The sequence below is a fragment of the Sceloporus occidentalis genome, unplaced genomic scaffold, assembly GCF_023333645.1.
Source record: "Sceloporus occidentalis isolate IW3139 unplaced genomic scaffold, rSceOcc1.0.p SCAF_3, whole genome shotgun sequence".
Lineage (NCBI taxonomy): Eukaryota > Metazoa > Chordata > Lepidosauria > Squamata > Phrynosomatidae > Sceloporus > Sceloporus occidentalis.
In genome coordinates, this window is record NW_028316983.1 from 232,158,323 (window position 1) to 232,177,436 (window position 19,114).

General features: G+C 40.0%; 1 protein-coding gene across 2 annotated transcripts in view; it reads left to right on the plus strand.

Annotated features, from left to right (window-relative positions):
* DEPTOR (DEP domain containing MTOR interacting protein) overlaps positions 1-19,114 on the plus strand; it is a 79,370-nt gene that overhangs the window by 42,167 nt on the left and 18,089 nt on the right. For both annotated transcript variants that reach the window (XM_089517881.1, XM_089517882.1), the window contains exons 6-8: positions 10,441-10,626; positions 13,535-13,669; positions 18,857-18,927. In XM_089517881.1, the coding sequence (XP_089374007.1) occupies positions 10,441-10,626; positions 13,535-13,669; positions 18,857-18,927 (392 nt within the window). The remainder of the gene's footprint in view (positions 1-10,440; positions 10,627-13,534; positions 13,670-18,856; positions 18,928-19,114) is intronic.

Below are 19,114 nucleotides of genomic sequence, written 5' to 3' on the forward strand. Positions count from 1 at the left end.
GGCGCCCATGTAGAAGGGGCGCCGCCATCTGGTACATATAGGATACGTACTAGGGTTAGGGGGGTGCGGAAGCACCGCCCCTTCCTAACCCTAGTACGTATCCTATACGTACTATATGGCGGTTTGTATCCCGCCTATGATTTTGGAGTCCGGGGCTCAATTCCCAGCTCAGCCATGAAATCTGCTGGATGACCTTGGGCAAGTTGCATGCTTTCAGCCTCAGGGAAAGGCCATAGCAAACCTCCTCTGAACAAATCTTGCCATGAAAACCCTATGATAGGGTTGCAATAAGTCAGAAATAACTTGAAGGCACACATCAACAACATTTAGAGAAGAGTGAAACATATGCCTGTGTTACCCTGAATGTGGACCTGGCCTGGGGAGGACAGTCCAAAACAATATGCTTACTTAGGGGAATTATGTTCGCTCAAATGTAGTGGCCAGGTAATTTACTCTAGGGGATGGATCCCAGTGTATACCAAGTCCAGAAGTATATAGAACTCCAGAGGCAGACATCCAATGATAATGAGTTTTATTTAAATGGGGAAATCAACATGCATGCGTAAAACAAACAACCATGCACACACACAAGGACTACAAAATCAATGTGTTAGGGTGGAATAGAGTAAGGCTTCACTAATGGTGATACTGCACCTAAACAGATCTTGACTCCAGTGCAGATGGTCTGGAAACAAAAAGACGACTCAGTCACTGCTGGGACAAATGGGGGGGGGGGGGGGGGGCTGCTGAGCAATATAGGTGCTAGCCTGGAAAACCGGCAGAGATTCTGCCTGCTTACTGGACTAAGTGAAAGACTGTCAAAAATGTTCTGAGATTTATACTAAATAGATGCCTCAGGTGTAGATTTCGAGGGGTTGAAAGACCCAATGGTCTTGAAATTCTTTTAAATGGGGTTTGAAATACTCAGGAAATACTTTGAAGTTGTTTTCCAAGGTGGTGACGCTTAGGTGTGAATGGGTAGCAATGGACACATATTTCCAGGCAGAGAGGATTAGTGCACAAGGTTGCCAGTGCTTTGTTTATAATATATCTGCAGCCCATTGGTCTATAGTGTTGAACCGCCTCACCTCCTCCAAATGTCCAGAATCGATCAATCAAAGCTGGGGGCCTTCATGCAACTCCTTATGTTGATGCTGTTTTATAGTAATGGTGTCCACAACAAGGTCATGGAAGGGGCGTCCAGCCTATGCTTTATTGAGTTTCTGATATCAAAAGAGGAGGGGTGATGGGAGACTCCCCCCCCCCATGGGCCTAACACCTGCCACTCAAGTGGTAACAGTTGTGGGGTTTATAAATCTGCTTACCATGCCAAGGTTCAGAAGCATGGCCACATTCCAGAGGGACCATCCTCTGCCTGCCTTATTGTGAAGCTTGGGGAAGGAGACTTAGGTTTTATCTTTGTTACGCTGTGCTTTGAAGTTATTTAGGGCATGGAAAGTTATGGGGAATTGCCCCTGCCGTTTCACTGTGTTTGGAGGTGTTCTCACATCAGAGATGCAAAGGGATCTAATAACACTTTTGAGACTGAGAGAAAGAAGCTGGTAGCATGCCTTTTCGTAGACTTGAGCCTGTCTCCTCTCATGCATAGAGACAGCTGAAGAAGTAGGCTCAAGTCTACAAAAACCCATGCTCCCAACTTCTTTCAATTAGTCTCAAAGGTGCTACTAGATCTCTTTGCATACTGATTTTCAGACTAATACTTTTGTATCACATCAGAGATAATACACTTTCCCTCCTGCAAGCAACCACAAATTTTGGCTGGACCCCAAGGCCATTGATTAGTTCATACCACAGTGTTCTGGCTGAAGTTAACCAAGGTTTCTCTTGGCAAGGCAGTAATGGTAACACCCTGAAACTGAAGCCAACAGAGCTTCATGCAAAACCCTTGTTTCAGTCTGATGTTAGTAATGGAGTGCTTATTGAATTCCCAAGGATTTGGGGATGAATAGTGGTTGTATAAAATCTGGCTAAGTCCTAGGGACTAAGCTTTTCAATTCTAGTACATTGCCAGAAGGAAATTTGCTTTGAAGGAAGATTTCTTTTTCTATAGAGTTCATTGTAGTTTCCAGGGCTTGGAAGTAATATGTAAAGAGTAACTCGTTATTCTTTTTTTTTTTAAGTAATTGGATAACATTTTTACTATTAAGCATTTAAATAGGAGTGGCATACATTTTAGAAGATAAAATTTTATTCATTATTTCAAAATAATACTCTGGGAAATCATTTTGGAGAACTTCTGATTTGGGGGTCATTTTTCACATTTTTAGTCATTTCAAAGCATTAGGAACACATTGGACATAAAAAGCAACAACCAATGATTTACTTTTTAAAAATAAAAGTAACAAAGTGAAAATGTTAGCTTTCACAATTAACATTTCCAAGTTCTGCTGCTTGTCTAAAGTAACCAAATCTATTTGTTATTCTCAGCCTCTGAGATGGAATAATCATGGATTTAGCGGAAGCAGATAAATACAGCATCTGTTTTAATTACAACATCTGTACATTCAGGAAGTCTAAAACAACTAGAAAATTAGAATTCCCACCCCCTGCATCCTGTTTCCAAATTGCAGGCTTAATTTAAAACAACAGCTGCTTAGTATTCACTGTATTATCTGTATACTGTAATTTTTATGGTACATAATTCATTCTATTTGCAAGTAAATACTATATATCCTTTGGCAAATTGACTTCAGTTTCTAAGGGCCATTTTTGTTGTTGTATGTCAGTGTCATCAGAATAATTTAAATTAACACTAATTGGTATTTCATCTGAGGCCTGGAAAAAGCTAAATGTGACCTTTGGCTAGTAATTGAGTATAAAATACAAATGCCTTTGCTTCCCATAGGTTGCCTTTATAAACAGCTGCTCAAGTATATGATAGAACTTGGTTATTTTTACTTCTGAATAAGCATGATGATCAATAAAATGAAGTCTGCTTCCCTAATTAAGTTGCTAGCAAAGAACTGAAACATATAAACTCCAAGGTTGGAGTATAAATGTTGATATATTTATCTTGTAAGTCTTGACATAATATGATGACAGTGTTTTGGAAACTGTTGAAAAGCCTGTCACAAAAGAGGTCCCACCATTAGGAAAATTGAACCCACTGGGCAGCTTCTGAGTACATCGTTTCCCCATCTTGGTGTTCCTGGGTTAGACAGCATCATGGTGTATAAACAGATTTTATTCTAATTGCAAAACTGATCCAAAGTGGGGGGTTTAAATTTTTTGTTTTGTTTCTAAGGAGAAAAATATGTTATCAATAGAAGTGCATGGGGAAAAATTACTTGTATAAATCAAAGGTGTGTGATATGACAGCTGAGGTGAGGGAATAAAATTGTTCTTTGCTCATGGGGATCAAGGACTAAATGCAATTATTAGCACCAGCTAGAGCAGATCCACTGATCCAATGGGACCTACATTAGTGAAGAGTTACCAAACTCCCATAATGGGTCTACTTATAATAAGCCAATCTTGGATCTTTTTACAAATCTTATCACATGTTTACTGAAATTTTAAAACATACGACATACAAAACATATAAACATTCAAAAACATACAGAGCATATAAACGTTCACACCAAAACACTGACCCTTCCCTGTTTTCCCCCTTAATACATAGCCTTCCTCTATACAGCCAAACCTATTTATAAGTTGACAGCTTCCAATCCCCTCTCACCCCTTATTTAAAATAAAGACTTCCCACTTCTCTTACAATATCATTAAAAATCATAAATATCCCTTGCGTTGATCTACTTTTTTTTTTTACTTTCTTCCTTTTTTCCTTTAAAGTAAGCTATTATTTATCTACTTTAACTTCATTAACTTCATTGTCTTCATTCATCAGCATTGCTTTCTGTGCTCAGGTTGTGAAATACATACTCCACCAGCTAGTTTTCAAATTCATAAGTAGTTATTTCCCCTTGATACCTTTTCATAAGTTCTATAAAGGGTCCTCAAGTATCTAAAATAAATTCTAGTATGTTCATTTTCACCAAGTTGGTTCATTTTTCCACTTTGGCAATTTCAATTAGTTTTTCCACCTATTCCATATAATCCAGTAATATATTCATTTTTCAATGTCTTACAAACACCACAGATCTAATTAAACTGTAATTTTTCTTTTACCCTCATGACTTATCAAATTTAACAAAAATATTTCCAGTTTCAAAGTCACATTAGATCCTATTATCCTTTGTACCCATTTACTAATTTTAACCCATTTTTAAAAAACTCTCTTACAGCTCCACTACATATCAAAAAATGAATCAACTTTGCTCATTTCGGCATAGCCCATTTCTTCGGGACACTAAATCAGACCTTTGAATAGTTACTTTTTGGGACCACAACTCCCACAATCATCCAGGGGTATTCTAGGAATCTTAATCCAAAAAAGTTGTTCTGAGAACTGTAGTCAAAAAGAGTCCCCCCCCCCCCCAATTGTGGATGAAAGCATAATGAAATGTTAGGAGAAAAGGGTGGAATATTGGGAACTGAATTTGATACAGAGATGGAAGAATGCCAGTAGCTGAAAGTCTGGATTGTTAACATCAGAGTAAATATTGCTCAACTGATGCCACAATTTTTAAAGTGCATTTGCAGATGCCAGATAGGACTTTTAAGTGGAACAGGAAAAAGCTCTCTAATATGTCTGTTTCTTTTGACGTACAATATTTATACTCCGTTGGGAGGAAAAACTAGAAGTGAAACCCTTTTTCCTATATTCAGGATGATAGTGAGTGTGGGCCTATGCAGCCCGGCCATTAAGGCTGTCTTGGGGGCAAAGTCGGGGCACAGCATGCCGTTGCCATGGACCCAATCTGATGAAGATGAAGGTGGTTGCAGGCTGCCCCTTAGGGTCAGTCTGCACAGCCCCTGACATTGTAAGGCAGATTCAAAGATACAGGTTTAATGGGGCAAAATAGGTGATTAGTTCGTAAATAGGGGCAACAATACATTGTTCTACAATTTTACATGTGAATAAATAAACCAATAAAGTGTTATATGCTTTTTAAAATTTGGCATTTAGATAAATGTATTCATAGAAGATGCATGAACCATGAAAAAATATGAGAAGATGCAGCATCCAAAATATTCTGACATTTTACATAATCACAAACATTTGATATTATGATTTATGTGAAACCTGCTTTCTAAACAATTATTTGGAGATATTCCAAAAGAAAGAAAGGAAAAATAAATTTAACTTGCTCCAGTCATTTGCCTGGTCAGATCAAGTTTGAAAATAAGGGTGGTGAAGCAATAAGCCTCACAAAAGGTTACCATTAAAAACAGAATATAAACAAACAGAGTGGTTCCAAATCAGAAAGGGAGTGAGACAAAGGTGTCTTTTGTCACCCTATTTGTTTAACTTATATGCAGAAAATACTATACACAAAGCAGGCCTAGACTCGGAAAAAGGAGGAGTGAAGATTGGAGGAAGGAGTATCAGCAACCTAAAATATACAGATGACACCATAATACAAGCAGAAAGTAACAAAGACTTGGAACAATTACTAAGGGAAGTCTAAGAAGAAAGTGCTAAGGCGGGTTTAATGCTGAATATTAAGAAAACTAAAATAATGACCATGGAGGATCTACACAAATTCAATATAGACAATGAGGAAATTGAAATAGTTAAACACTCCCCATATCTGGGATCAAGCATTGATCAAAATGGAAATTGCAGTCAAGAAATCAGGATTAGGACTGGAAAGGGCAGCTATGAAAGAACTAGATAAGACCCAAAAGTGCAAAGATGTACCATTAAAGTGAGCAGTGTTCAGGCCATTTGTATTCCCCATTACCATGTGTGGGTGTGAGAACTGTTTGGAGAAATTGATAGAAAGAAAATCAACTCATTTGAGATGTGGTGCTGGAGAAGAGAAGATTACATAGATGGCTTAAAAGACAAACAAATGGGTCCTGAAACAAATCAGATCAGAACTCCTTCTAGAAGCCGGGATGACTAAATTGAGGTTGTTGGGGGGGGGGCACATCATGAGAAGACACATCTTATTAGAAAAGACAATAATGTTTGGAAAGACAGAAGGCAGTAGGAAGAGGGGAAGATCACATGCCAAATGGATAGACTCAGTCAAAGAGGAGATGGCCCTAGGTCTGCAGGATTGAGAACGTCATCAAGGATAGGGTGTCTTGGAGATGCCTCATTCATAGAGTTGCCAGAGGCTGATGTTGACTTAAGGACAGTTAACATCAACATCTGTCTATGTTGGCTCTCTGCTCATGGTGGAGAACAGAGGTGCTTTTTTAATAAAATTGAAATGTGCCACATTGCTAGTGCCACGTTGTTAATACACTACTCTCAGTAACTAGGTACTTTTTAAAAAGTTATGACTATCATCAATATGTTATTTAAATCCCCCCCCCCCCCCCGATTCACTGAAATGGAAAAATAAGTAACCTGTACAGCAGAATGAGATTACAGAATCAAAATTACAAAAAGAAGAAAGGAGGCAGGAGCCTTTTCACACTACATAATTTATATACATATAGCATATACGTATATGTGTGTGTGTGTATACTCATATCCTGAAAACAAAATCACATTCTGGAAACTGCATCATCCCTGAACTTTAGGGTTTTGTTTCTTTCTGTCTCCACCTAGAGACCTCTACTATAAGACCATCTATAATAGCAAGTAGCAAGTACATTTCTATACTGCTTATCAATGAACTAGCACTCCCTAAGCAGCTTACAATGTGTAACCCAATTGCCCTCTCAAGCTGGCTACTTCCTCCCCTAGTGTGTGCTTGTGTGTGTGACAGAGAAAAGGTAGTTGATAAAGGAATTTCAGCCTTACGCATAACAGAAACTCTACCTGATAACAGGTGCACCCAACTACCCCAAGCATAGCTGTTCTGGCAGACACTGGGCAGTATCATATTAATGGTTTGCATGCACATGTATCTTTTTTTTGCAATGAGGCAATAGCTGTTTGTACCCACCGACCACATCTGTGAAGGCCTGGGGGAGGTAGCTGATGCTTAGTCATGAGGAGAGGAGGAAGGCAATTCAGATCATGAAGATGCTGCCGCTTTGGGCTGAGAAAACAGAGAGTGCCCTTCATTTGCCAGTGGGCCTTTATTTCTTCCCCCCTCCAACTAGAGACAGCTACATCCACTGAATTGCCTCTCCCCTTCCATTTCCTCCCCACAAGTAAGTAGCTGCTTTAGCAGGGGCCCTTCCTAGGGTCTGACAGTTGCTGGGACTCAGGGAGCTATAGGTGGAGTGTTATGCTCCATGTGTTCAATGTAGGATTGTCCAGATGGGTATTTCCCATCTTGTGCTACCTTGAAATGCCAGGGATTGAATCTGGGGCCTTCTACATTCACATCATGTGCTCTGTCACTGAACAGCATTCCCTCCAACTATCCCAGTTTGACAGGGTCATCCCGATTTCATTTTCTATTGCCCCACTTTTTCAGCTACTTTTTAAAGGTCTTGTTTTCTTTCTCCTTGTCTCCCTTTCCCTCTTTGCCTTTGGCTTACTTCAATTGCTGCTAATTAAGTTCACAATGCAAAAATAGTTTGCACTCAATTAAAACACTAGGAAGGAGAGGAGAGGACAGAATTTTGCTTTTCCAAGTAGACTCGGGCAAAAGCTAACTGCTGCATCTTTTCCTAGTTTGTGTGCTCTTCCGTATTAACAACTTTGGTTTTCTTCATTTGCTGCAAACTGAGTTCACGGTGCAAAGGTAGTTTGCACACAGTTAATTCAGAAGAGAGGAGAGGAGAGACAGAGGAAGGACAGGGTGCAATCTTGCCCTTCTCTGTAGACTCAGGCAAAAGCAGGCTGTTGCAATCTCTCCTAGCTTCTGTGTCCTTCCCCATTTATAATTTTTCCATCTTGAACACATTTTGATGTTGCTTGGCCACATACGTTCCCATTTTCATCTATGAAGGACTGGAGGGTATGGAGCCATGGTTTCCTTGACACAGTTCTGATCTCCCCTGAACTCAATTTCCTTCAGTTATTGTAACGTGTATGCAAAACTATGAGATCACTTGGTCTCTGTATAATGAAATCAGACACCATCCATGGTGTGATTAGGATCTTGGAACCAGGAGATGAATTGCTACAAAATGTAACATCCTCTGCAATTTTTATTTCAAAACTATTCAGTGTAATGAAGGCCTTAAGGGGAAATTGGAAAGTACACCTGGTGCTTCATGTTGGCACTGAAGCAAACCGGAAAACTGAAATAAAGGCACTCTAAGACAGAGTGATCCTGGATCCCTGGAAGCTCTTTAATAATGATAACGGCATGTGGCAGGTGCAACTGGCAGACAGAGTGGCAGATGATCTGCCTGCCAGTCAGCACCTGGAATAACACAGCCTTAGCTGCTGCAACCTTTGCCTGTCTTTCTTAACTTCATTATAACAGCCTGTCCAATTTAAGACTTAGATGTTCCAGTGTGGCCCATGTGCGTGTCCACAATGATCCCTGCTAGTAGACGGGAGGGTAGGGAGCAATATTAAAAGTCCATAGCAAGATTGCCACAATTGACACAAAGAGAGACACAAAATACAATGTTTTTGTGCATAAAAGATAACATCTTGTGCAAAGAAATATAACTGAAATGAAAGAAATCCCCAACAAATATACTAAAACTCTTGAAATCTTGCTCAGCAGGGAGAAAACTTTCACAAAAAGTTCATATGCAAGAGTGAAATAAGCAATCATCTATCTATCTATCCATCTATCCATCCATCCATCTATCTTGCCATTCCACCAGTAATCGCACAGTACCAACTAGGGAGATAGATAAATCGATCGATCACTGGCATTCTGCAATTACTGCAATTATATTTTGCTGTGTGCTGCAGATAATTGCTCTTCTAAACTGAGCCTGGTGTTTGCTTTCACTATCATAGTATGTTGTATAAAGGTGTTTGTACATTATATTGTAGAATATACTCTACAATGTAGAGGGATTGTTGTTCTTGGCACCAAGCACTTTCCTAGGCCTGGCAGCGTACTTTTTCAGATATCATTGCAGGTGCATAGTGTACCTACCTAGTTCTATTTGCATTAAGTCTGAGCTGTGGGGAAGAACCGATCAGAGAGTACAAGTACAGCAATTAGTATATCAAACCCTGTCCTGACTTCTCAAGCCTGATCTTAATATTCAGCAGTGGGTTCTCTGTGGCCTTGTCAATCAGTGCAGAGCAGTGAGATATTGGAGGGAGAATGCCAAAGCAATGAAATCTTAGAGTGCTGAGAGGCAGTTTGATGTTGTGGTTATAAAGTTGGACTACGACTCCCAGGAGATCAAAGTTCAAATCACTCCTTGGCCAGGAAACCCACTGGGTGATCTTGGCCAAGTCATACTCTCTTGGTCTCAGAGGAGAATAATGTCCCACCACCTCTGAAGAAATCCTGCCAAGAAAACCATATGAGCAGGTAGCCTTAGGGTCACCGTAAGTCAGAAATGACTTGAAGGTACACAACAATGACAAACACATTTTTTCAAAGAAAAGATTATGCCATCTGCAAGAGGCCCTTCTTGATTTGACATGCAAATGGAGTGATGGCAAGGCTTTCAAGTATCATTCTTGCTACTGACAGATTGGTATAATGGATCCAAAAAATGAAGCAAATAAAGAGAGGCTGGATTTCATTTGCTTTGATTAGGTTCTTAATTTGTGCTAGCAGTTAAATAGTAAAACCATACTGCAACCTTGTGTGCATTTCTAAATAAAAGCAGAAGGTTGCTTTTCACTTGGCAAAACACAGTTTTATTAAAATCCAGTATACCTTACATACTGAGCCTATACAGTTAGAAGTAAACACTACTGAGTTCAGTGGAGCACACGCCCAGATAAGTATGCAAAGGGCTGTAGTTATTAATTTTTAGCTAGTGGTTTGTTTGGCTTGCACGCCTGGTATTTTTAAATAGTGTTAGCAATTTTGAGCATAAATAGTAAAGCAAGAAATGAACATCATGATGTGAACTTCTAGAACAACTTCAAGGTTAGGATTTTAAAAAACATTTTTGAAGTAGGAGAAGATAAATTATATAAAAGATTTAGGCCTTCATTTTAAAAACTCCATCTCTCTGCACCTGGATAAAGCCCAAATCAGCAATGGTCAGTATGAGGGTGATCATTTGTAAGTTTTCCATCTAGTTCCCCCTGGATTTGAATAGACAAAAGGAAATTACTTCATAACTGCTAACATTACTTTTTGTAAATGTAGGTGCAATTGCAGTGACTATCCTTTTGTCACATAAAGACAATGGTTGCATGTGTCTGGGAGGACCTCTTCAGACCATTGTTCCTCCCATACCTAAACACACATATGTTGGGCTGCTTGGAACATCATAGCCTTCTCCCTAATTTTATATCCCAGTAAAATGAGGGCTTTTTAATTTCTCTTTCATTCTCTCTCCCAGTGTCCAACAAACACCATTTTGTAGACAGCAACTTGCTCTACCAATTTCGAATGAATTTCCGCCGGAGAAGGAGGCTGATGGAGCTACTTGCAGAGAAGTCCCGCCAGATGCCAGAGAGTCATGATAGTCCCTTTTGCCTGCGCAAGCAGAATCATGACAACAAAAAACACACCAGTTTCCTCTCAGGTATCTGTTTAATTTGAACTAGAGATGTCTGCTGGAACCCTGTGTCTCCACAGGTGAAGGTAGTAAGAGGAATAATGCTATTGTATTATTATCTATTGTATTTCCAGCATAAATGTTCACATTATGTTTCTATGCACAATTCAAAATGCTAGCGATTTCCTTTGACATTTTGATTTGCTTTGGGGCCAGAGTTATATTAGGGGCCATCTCCTTCATATTATCCTTCCAGCTGCATAGGATCTGAAGCAGACACATTTTCCTGAGTCCTGCCTACCATGCTAGCATGCTTTATCAGGATAAATGAAAAGGCCTTTTGGGTGGTTGTGTAAAAACATTGGGATATCTTTCTCTCTAAGATACAATTGGCTATCTCCCTTGCTATTTTCATCTACCACCACCTGCAAATTTTCCACCTCTGTACCCATTTTCTGCTAGTTGTTAAAGACCATATTTCCTTCCTTAATGGCATGGGCAGGATGCAGGATAGACAAAACATACGTACAGTGGGCCCTTGGTGTCTGCTGTGGTTTGGTCCCAAGACCCCCGTGGATAAAAAAATCCACGAATGATCAAGTCCCATTAAATACTATAGATAGTAAAATAGTGCCCCTTATATAAAATGGCAAATTCAAGGTTTGCATTGTGAAATTTATGTATTTTTTGAATATTTTCAAGCCATGGATGCTTGAATCAGTGGATGAAGAATCCGTGGATACTGAGGGCCAACTGTATAGTTAACTGCAGATAACATATTTTTTATTGACCACTAGCTGAAGTGTACCAAGCACTGCTGGGAGCCATATCTAAAAATGGGGTCTCCTGTTTCCCCTGTATTTTTACTTCAGGGATCTTAATAGAAGAGAGCTCTTCCCTGCTTTCTTGACCTTTATTAAATCTGAGACATCTTAGTTGCAGTGTCTTAGAAACCACTGCCTATCTTCTATCTGAGCTGTACCTGGCACTGCCCAGGATTGTACTTTAAACAGCAGAAGAAGTCCTTAGAGTCTCTAATTTTCCCACCCCTTTTAAATCTCAGGAATCTTACAAGGAGTATCCCCAAGTACCCTATCTCATTTTAAAAATCTTTTTAGTAACTTCAGGAATGTTACCATCAGCGAGCCATTTTGATGGAGTGATGGCCATTGGTGCCATAAGGGCATTCAGAGTCTTGTAGTCCAAAAGAGCAACATTTTCTAAGGAGGTGGCTGAAAGAGGTTCTCTCTGAATTTACACTTTGTACCCTGAACAGATTACTCTTGAAGGAATGTGGCCCTCAGGAGAAAAGGGGTTATCTATCTCTGCACTGCAGCATGTTTTCACACATGAGAATTAAACCTACTTTCATTACAGGAATGCTTTTTCTCCTGAGGGCCACATTCCTTCAGGAGTATTAAAAGGTGATGGTAGAGAAGCCACTGCCTGAAGCCATGGGTGGTTGCCATAATTGTCCACTATTACCAGGGACAAAATGTAGGACAAATTCAAGACCAAACTGTAGGACAACTGCAGGACAAAACTCAGCCCAAAATGTAGGACATTTAAGGTCCTCCCTTTTTCTTAAATGTCCTACATTTTGGGCTGAGTTTTGTCCTGCAGTTGTCCTACAGTTTGGTCTTGAATTTGTTCCACATTTTGTCCCTGATAATAGTGGACAATTATGGCAACCCACTTGCTTAGATGAGCTTAAATATATTCTTAATTTCAAAGGGAAAGCAGAAAAAGAAGTTTCTATAGCACAACTGAGTGTTCTGCACAATATTATTTTTACATTTTTACATTTATATTGTGCAAGCAGTAATCCTTAAAACATGGAAAGGCCCTATCCCATTCCAATATGCTGTTGTCCATGGTTAGGCAACTGAATATTTAAAAATATGGAAGTTGACCCTTCAACCTACATATAAAATTAGAAATTGTCATCATCTGCCAATATAAAAAACAAGACTAGAAATGTCCCTCAGAAGGTTCTGAGGGAGGAATCTTAGAAAAGAAGTTGCTTTGCTTGCTAAATCATGCTAGGCTTTAAAAGTACCATTATACTAAAATGATATTTAGTAATCAAACTGATGATAAACACTAGAATATCTATAGAGGGTTTGTTTAACATGTAGAAAGTCATATTCAAAAATATAGTCATATTAGAGCTCGTACAGACAGGCCAAAATAAAGCTGCTTCAGGTCACTTTGGAGGTATGCTGCTTAAATGATGCATGCGTCTTAAGAGGGCAGCTTTGGCACAGCTTCTGGCCTCTTAAAATGCATATGTCATTTAAACAGCATATCTTCAAAGTGACCCGAAGCAGCTTTATTTTGGCCTGTCTGTATGGGCCCATTAGTCTTTATTGGTACACAAAGGGAGCTTGTTATGCCTTTGAGACTAACTGAGAGAAAGAAATTTATGAAATAAGCTTTTGTAGACTAAGTCTGATGAAGTGGACTGAGTCTACAAAAGCTTAAGCTACAAACCTCTTTCTCTTAATTGGTCCTGAACGTGCTACAGAATCCCTGTGTATGGCAGAAAGTGATTATGAACAGACCTTGTTAAGTTGGCTTTTTGGACTGCAACTCCCAGAGTTCACAGCCAGTGTCACTTATAGTGTGGACAAAGTTAACATTTTCAAGTATTGATCATAAATGTAAGTTACAGTGGGTCCTTGGTATCCATTGGGGTTTGGTTCCAGGGCTTCCCATGGGTTCCAAATGTGTGGATGCTCATGTCCCATTAAATGCAATGGCATAGTAAAATGGTGTGCCTTATATAAAATGGCAACATCATGGTTTGCTTTTTGGAATTTTGAAAAATATTTTTTTCAAATTGTGGATGGTTGAATCCATGGATGTAGAATATGTTGATGCAGATGGTCCATACACGATAGTCATCTTCCCCCTTTCTCTTTGGTTTGTACAGTAAGTCCCACCAAGGAGATAAAGATAGTCTCAGCTGTGAGACGGAGTAGCATGAGCAGCTGTGGAAGCAGCGGGTATTTCAGCAGCAGCCCAACACTCAGCGGCAGCCCCCCTGTACTGTGCAACCCCAAATCTGGTAAGGACTTCTAAGGACTGTTTCAGATTGCTCTAAAGAAGCATATGTTCTCACAGTATAGTTCATTGGATTTTGATGGTTGTTGTCATCTCCGCATTCATTTGTTCTTTTCTTTTGAGTATTACTTTGAGAGTCAGCATGGCATAGTGGTTTGAGCATTGGACTATGACTCTGAAGACCAGGGTTCAAATCCTGGCTTGATCATAAAAACCCATTGGATGACTTTGGGCAAGTCACACTCTCTCAGCATCAGAGGGTCGCAGTGGCAAACTCTTCTGAAGAATGGGAAGTCGAAGGCTTTCATGGCCAGCATCCATAGTTTTTTATGGGTTTTTTGGGCTATGTGGCCTTGTTCTTCCTCTGAAACCCTATGGTAAGTTTGCTTTAGAGTTGTCATAAGTAAAAAATGACTTGGAAGCACACAACAACAATAACAGCAACAACAACAACAAAGTATCAATTAGTGGGGAGAGATTCCAAAAGGTTATTTTTTAAAGAACTGGATAAGTGGCCTCCTGAGGTAGTCCTATGGTTGAAGGCAGAAATTATCATCTCTCTGAATGAATTTTTCCCTAACGCTATAGTGCAGAAGTTTAATGTCACTGATGCGCAACAGGTTGAGCATATCAGAAATGCTTAGTTCCAGAAGTGTTTTGGATTTTGAAGGTTTTTTTTTTAATATTTGCATATAAATAATATATCATGGAGATGGAACTCAAGTTTAAACATGAACTTCTTTTTGTTTTGTGTACACTTTCTCCACATAGCTTGAATGTAATTTTAGACACAATGTAATTTTAGACACAATATTTTAAAATAATTAAATGCATGAAACAAAGTTTGTGAACACTGCAGCCCCAAGTTTACAAGATTGAGCAAGAATATTTATAACAGGGTGACTTGGAGGTATTTCCTTCACAGAGTTGCTATAAATTAAAGTTAAAATCATAGAATCATAGAATCATAGAGTTGAAAGAGACCCCAAGGGCCATCCAATCCTGTCAGGATTTGAAGGATTAAAACACAGCACACAGGGAAATGCTTGGTGTGTGTGTGTGTGTGTTTGGCCATGAGCATTCAGCACAGTGGCAAGGCTGATCATCCACAGCTGATGCTCATTGGGCCAAGGACACTTCAATGTCCAAGTGCACGTAGCCATGGATGATGAAACATGTGTCTGGATTGCAGAGGAGACACATGGCATGGCTACACACCTGAACTCACTGGGTTTGGGAGACCACATGGTCTGGAGACTATATAAGCCCAGGGGTTGCAAGGGTGTGGTGTGGGTTTGAAGTAGGAGTTGGATTGGTATGTTGTGGAGTTTTAGAGATCTGGTTTTGTATTATAGCACTGTGAATAAAGAGCACTTTGGGGACTTTTGTTTCTCTGGTGGTTTATCAGAAGAAGCTACAGCATCGGTTTGCTGTGTGTCCCTGGAGGTTCCTGCATTGCTGCAGTTCCTGGAAGACATCCAGTTGCTGTCATCCCAATTGGACTCTGGGAGCCACGCTTCGGCTTCTGGAAATTTGCCAGCTCTGCTCCAAGGGTCTGATTTAACCCCAGGACTCGTTTGAGTTGCTGACAAGGGTTGTTGGACCCCAGCAGTTGCGCTGACAAATCCAACCCCCTGCCATGCAAGAAATTTAAATCAAAGCATCCCCGACAGATGGCCATCCAGCCTCTGTTTGAAGCCCTCCAAGGAAGGAGACTCTACTACACTGTGAGGGAGTGTGTTCCACTGTCGAACAGGCCTTACTGTCAGGAAGTTCCTCCTAATGTTTCCTGCAGTTTGCATCCATTGTTCCGCGTTCTAGTCTCTGTAGCAGAAGAAAACAAGCTTGCTCCCTCCTCAACATGACATCCCTTCAAATATTTAAACAGGGCTATCATATCACCTCTTAACCTTCTCTTCTCCAGGCTAAACATCCCCAGCTCCCTAAGTCTTTCCTCATAGGGCTTAATTTACAGACTCTTCACCATTTTATTTGCCCTCTTTTGGACACGCTCCAGTTTCTCAATGTCCTTTTTGAGTTGTGGTGCCCAGAACTGGACACAATATTCCAGGTGGGGCCTGACTAGAGCAGAATAGAGTGGGACTATTACTTCCCTTGATCTAGACACTATACTTCTCTTGATGCAGCCTAGAATCACATTGGCCTTGTTAGCTGCCGCATCACACTGTTGACTCATGTTCAACTTGTGGTCTACTTGGACTCCTAGATCCCTTTCACACGTAGTTTCATTCAGCCAGGTGTCCCACATCCTATATCTCTGCATTTCATTTTTCCACCCTAAATACAGTACCTTACATTTCTCTTGTGTTGAATTTCATTTTTTTAGCTTTGGCCCAGTTTTCTAGTCTGTTCAGGTCATTTTGAATCTTGATCCTGTCCTCTGGAGTATTAGCTACTCCTCCTAATTTGATGTCATCTGCAAATTTGATAAGTATGCCCCCAATTTTGTCCTCCAAGTCATTTATAAAGATGTTAAATAGCACTGGGCCCAGGACAGAGCCCTGTGGAATCCCACTGGTCACTTCTCTCCAGGATGAAAAAGAGCCATTGTTGAGCACCCTTTGGGTTCGGCCAGTCAACCAATTACAAATCCATGTAACAGTTACCTTATTCTACAAGCTTGTTTGCAAGAATATCATGGGTAACTTTGTCAAAGGCCTTACTGAAATCAAGATATACTATATCCATAGCATTTCCTTCATCTACCAAGCTGGTAATTTTATCAAAGAAAGAGATCAGATTTGTCTGACATGACTTATTTCTCTGAAACCAGTGTTGACTTTTTGTGATGGCAGTTAATACTGCAGACACACAGGCCATTGTAACTCAAGAGTTCAGAATTCAATGACGTTGATCATACCCTTTTGACAGAGCTTGAGAAAGTCATCTTTTGGATACATCTCCCAGAATCCCCCAGCCTGCATGGCTACTATCCATGTTGACTGAGGGTTCCTGGGAGCTGAAGGTCCAAAAAGGTAACTTTCACAAGCTCTGCTGTCAGAGCAGCAGGACTGATCTAGCAGGATTGGAAATTGGCAGTCTGCTAAAAGTCAATGGACATGGAATCATGCACTTGGCCTGCGCACAAGCATTTATGTGGTGTGTCACCAGCACATGGGTGGCAGCTTGAGCAAGTGCAATCACAACCCCACCAATAGTGAGACTGTGAGAATCAATCCTGAATCAACTTAAACTACAAAATTTCTGCCCAGTTTAACAGCTTTTTAGATCAGCCAGTAATGCTTCTCTATTACGGGGATGAAACTGTAGCTGCCGTCACCATAGCACACATGAGAAGTCATTTGATTTATTTGAGGTGATAATGAAACAGGGCAGCACATGAAAGGGAAAAGCAACAAAGCGATAATGCTACTGGATAGAGGAATTATGGCATACTTTCGGTCGTAACATCAGCTCACATTTGACAAGGAACCCTTTAATGAGATGAAAGCTGTCAGCGTTTGAACTTGTTTTCTTTCTGGGTGATTTCCTGTGCTTACAGAAAGATGAAAAAGCACCCATTTGTGCTCTTCTTCCTCAAATTAAAAATCAGAGTTGGATTTGTGTGTGTATGTGCATGATCAAGTAATATCCACCTTCTTTCACTGTCTATGTATGTGTATCCAAGTTGCCTTTCAAGGTATGGTGATCCCATTAATTTCAAAGGGTTTTCTTAGGCAAGGAATATTCAGAAGTGGCTTTGCCAGTTCCTTCTTCTGAAATAAAGTCTACAGCACCTGGTATTCATTGAAGGTCTGCTATGCAGGCTAGCCTTGCTCAGCTTCTAAGTTCAGATAGGATCTAGTGCCTTTAGGGTATTTAGGTCCTATTCATCTTCTAGCCACAAACTATTTGCTTCAAAGGTTTGAATAACAATGAATAATCTGGTGCTCTCCATTGTGTCAGTCTTTAATTGTGAATTAACAGAGCATGGTCTGAAAGTGGCCCCAAAAAATCAGTGACCATTGGATATGAAAACACCCTGGGTTCGCCCTTATGATAATTGGGGCTTTCACAGAATAATGACTGCACAATGGCTACTCATTTGCTGCATGGAATCCAGAAGTCTTTCCTCCTGGTCGCGTTTGTATTGTGGTTCTGTTACATTGTCCCACTACAGTAACATGCCACTGAGAATGTGGATTAATTCCTTCCCATTCCATCCATGAAGTTTAAGCAGCCATTGCATTACTTCTGTTGCATAGTCCCATGCATGTTTCCTCAGAGATAAATAGCAAATGAATTCATTGGCACTCCCAAGTAGAAGTACATAGGCTCTTTATCAATGACTTGGATGACAGAATTGGGGGCATACTTATCAAATTTTCAGATGACACCAAATTAGGAGGAGCAGCTAATACCCCAGAGGACAGGCTCAAACTTCATAATTCATTTATTTTAATTCTTAAGAAGCTGGACATTTCTCTACTATACACAAGTATAAGAATGCACATGTGGCCCTTTTAAAAATAAAAACAAAACTGAGCAACACTGATTTTATTTGATTCTGTTTTATGGGGATAAATATCCTTCCCCGTTTGATAAACCCCTTGTCATCTTCTCCTCTGCTCCTCAGACAGTACTTGAAGCAGTGCTGTTCCAGTGTATCATTTTTCCAGCACTAAGTAAACTGTTTGCAGGGCCATAGCCTCAAATATAATAAATATATTTTAAATAAATCTTTTCAAAATGGCAGCAATATTCTCCACAAACTACCTTTGCACTTTGCACTAATTTTGGAACAACTCCTGTTAAACTGAGGACAAGGGGGAAACTGGGAAGAAACTGGGATATTTTACAAGCTATTGAAAAAGAGAGGCAACAGCGTTTTGGGATTGCCCCTGCCAAATTAACACACTTGGAGGTTATGTTGATACATCTAGCAATATATTGCTATCCATGTTAAGTCAGGCCTTTTAAAAATTTTCCAGAGAATGTTTCAGGGGATCTATACCTATGAAGATAGTACTACTGTTTCATCATTCTAAAAAAATGATAGTAAGAAAAAGGCGGAAGAAGCCATTGGAAAACATGTGAGCATTACAAATGGGTTGCAGTACTATGTGCATGAGCAGGTATGGCTTAGTTGTTTCACTTAAACACTTCATGTGAAAGTTGACCCAGCCTCTCCAAAACACCTTTATTTAACAGCTCAACTTTGTCTTTGCAGTATTAAAGAGACCAGTGACTCCTGATGAACTTCTAATGCCTGGAGCTCCATATGCCAGGAAAACCTTCACAGTATGTTATTATGAATTATCAATAATTTTATTTATTTTCTCCCACACTGGGACTCAAGGCAGCTTGCAAATTAAAATGATTACAATTTAGTTTAAAAAAAAATTAAAATAGACCTAAACCAGTGATGGCGAACCTATGGCACACGTGCCAGAGGTGGCACTCAGAGCCCTCTCTGTGGGCTCTCTGC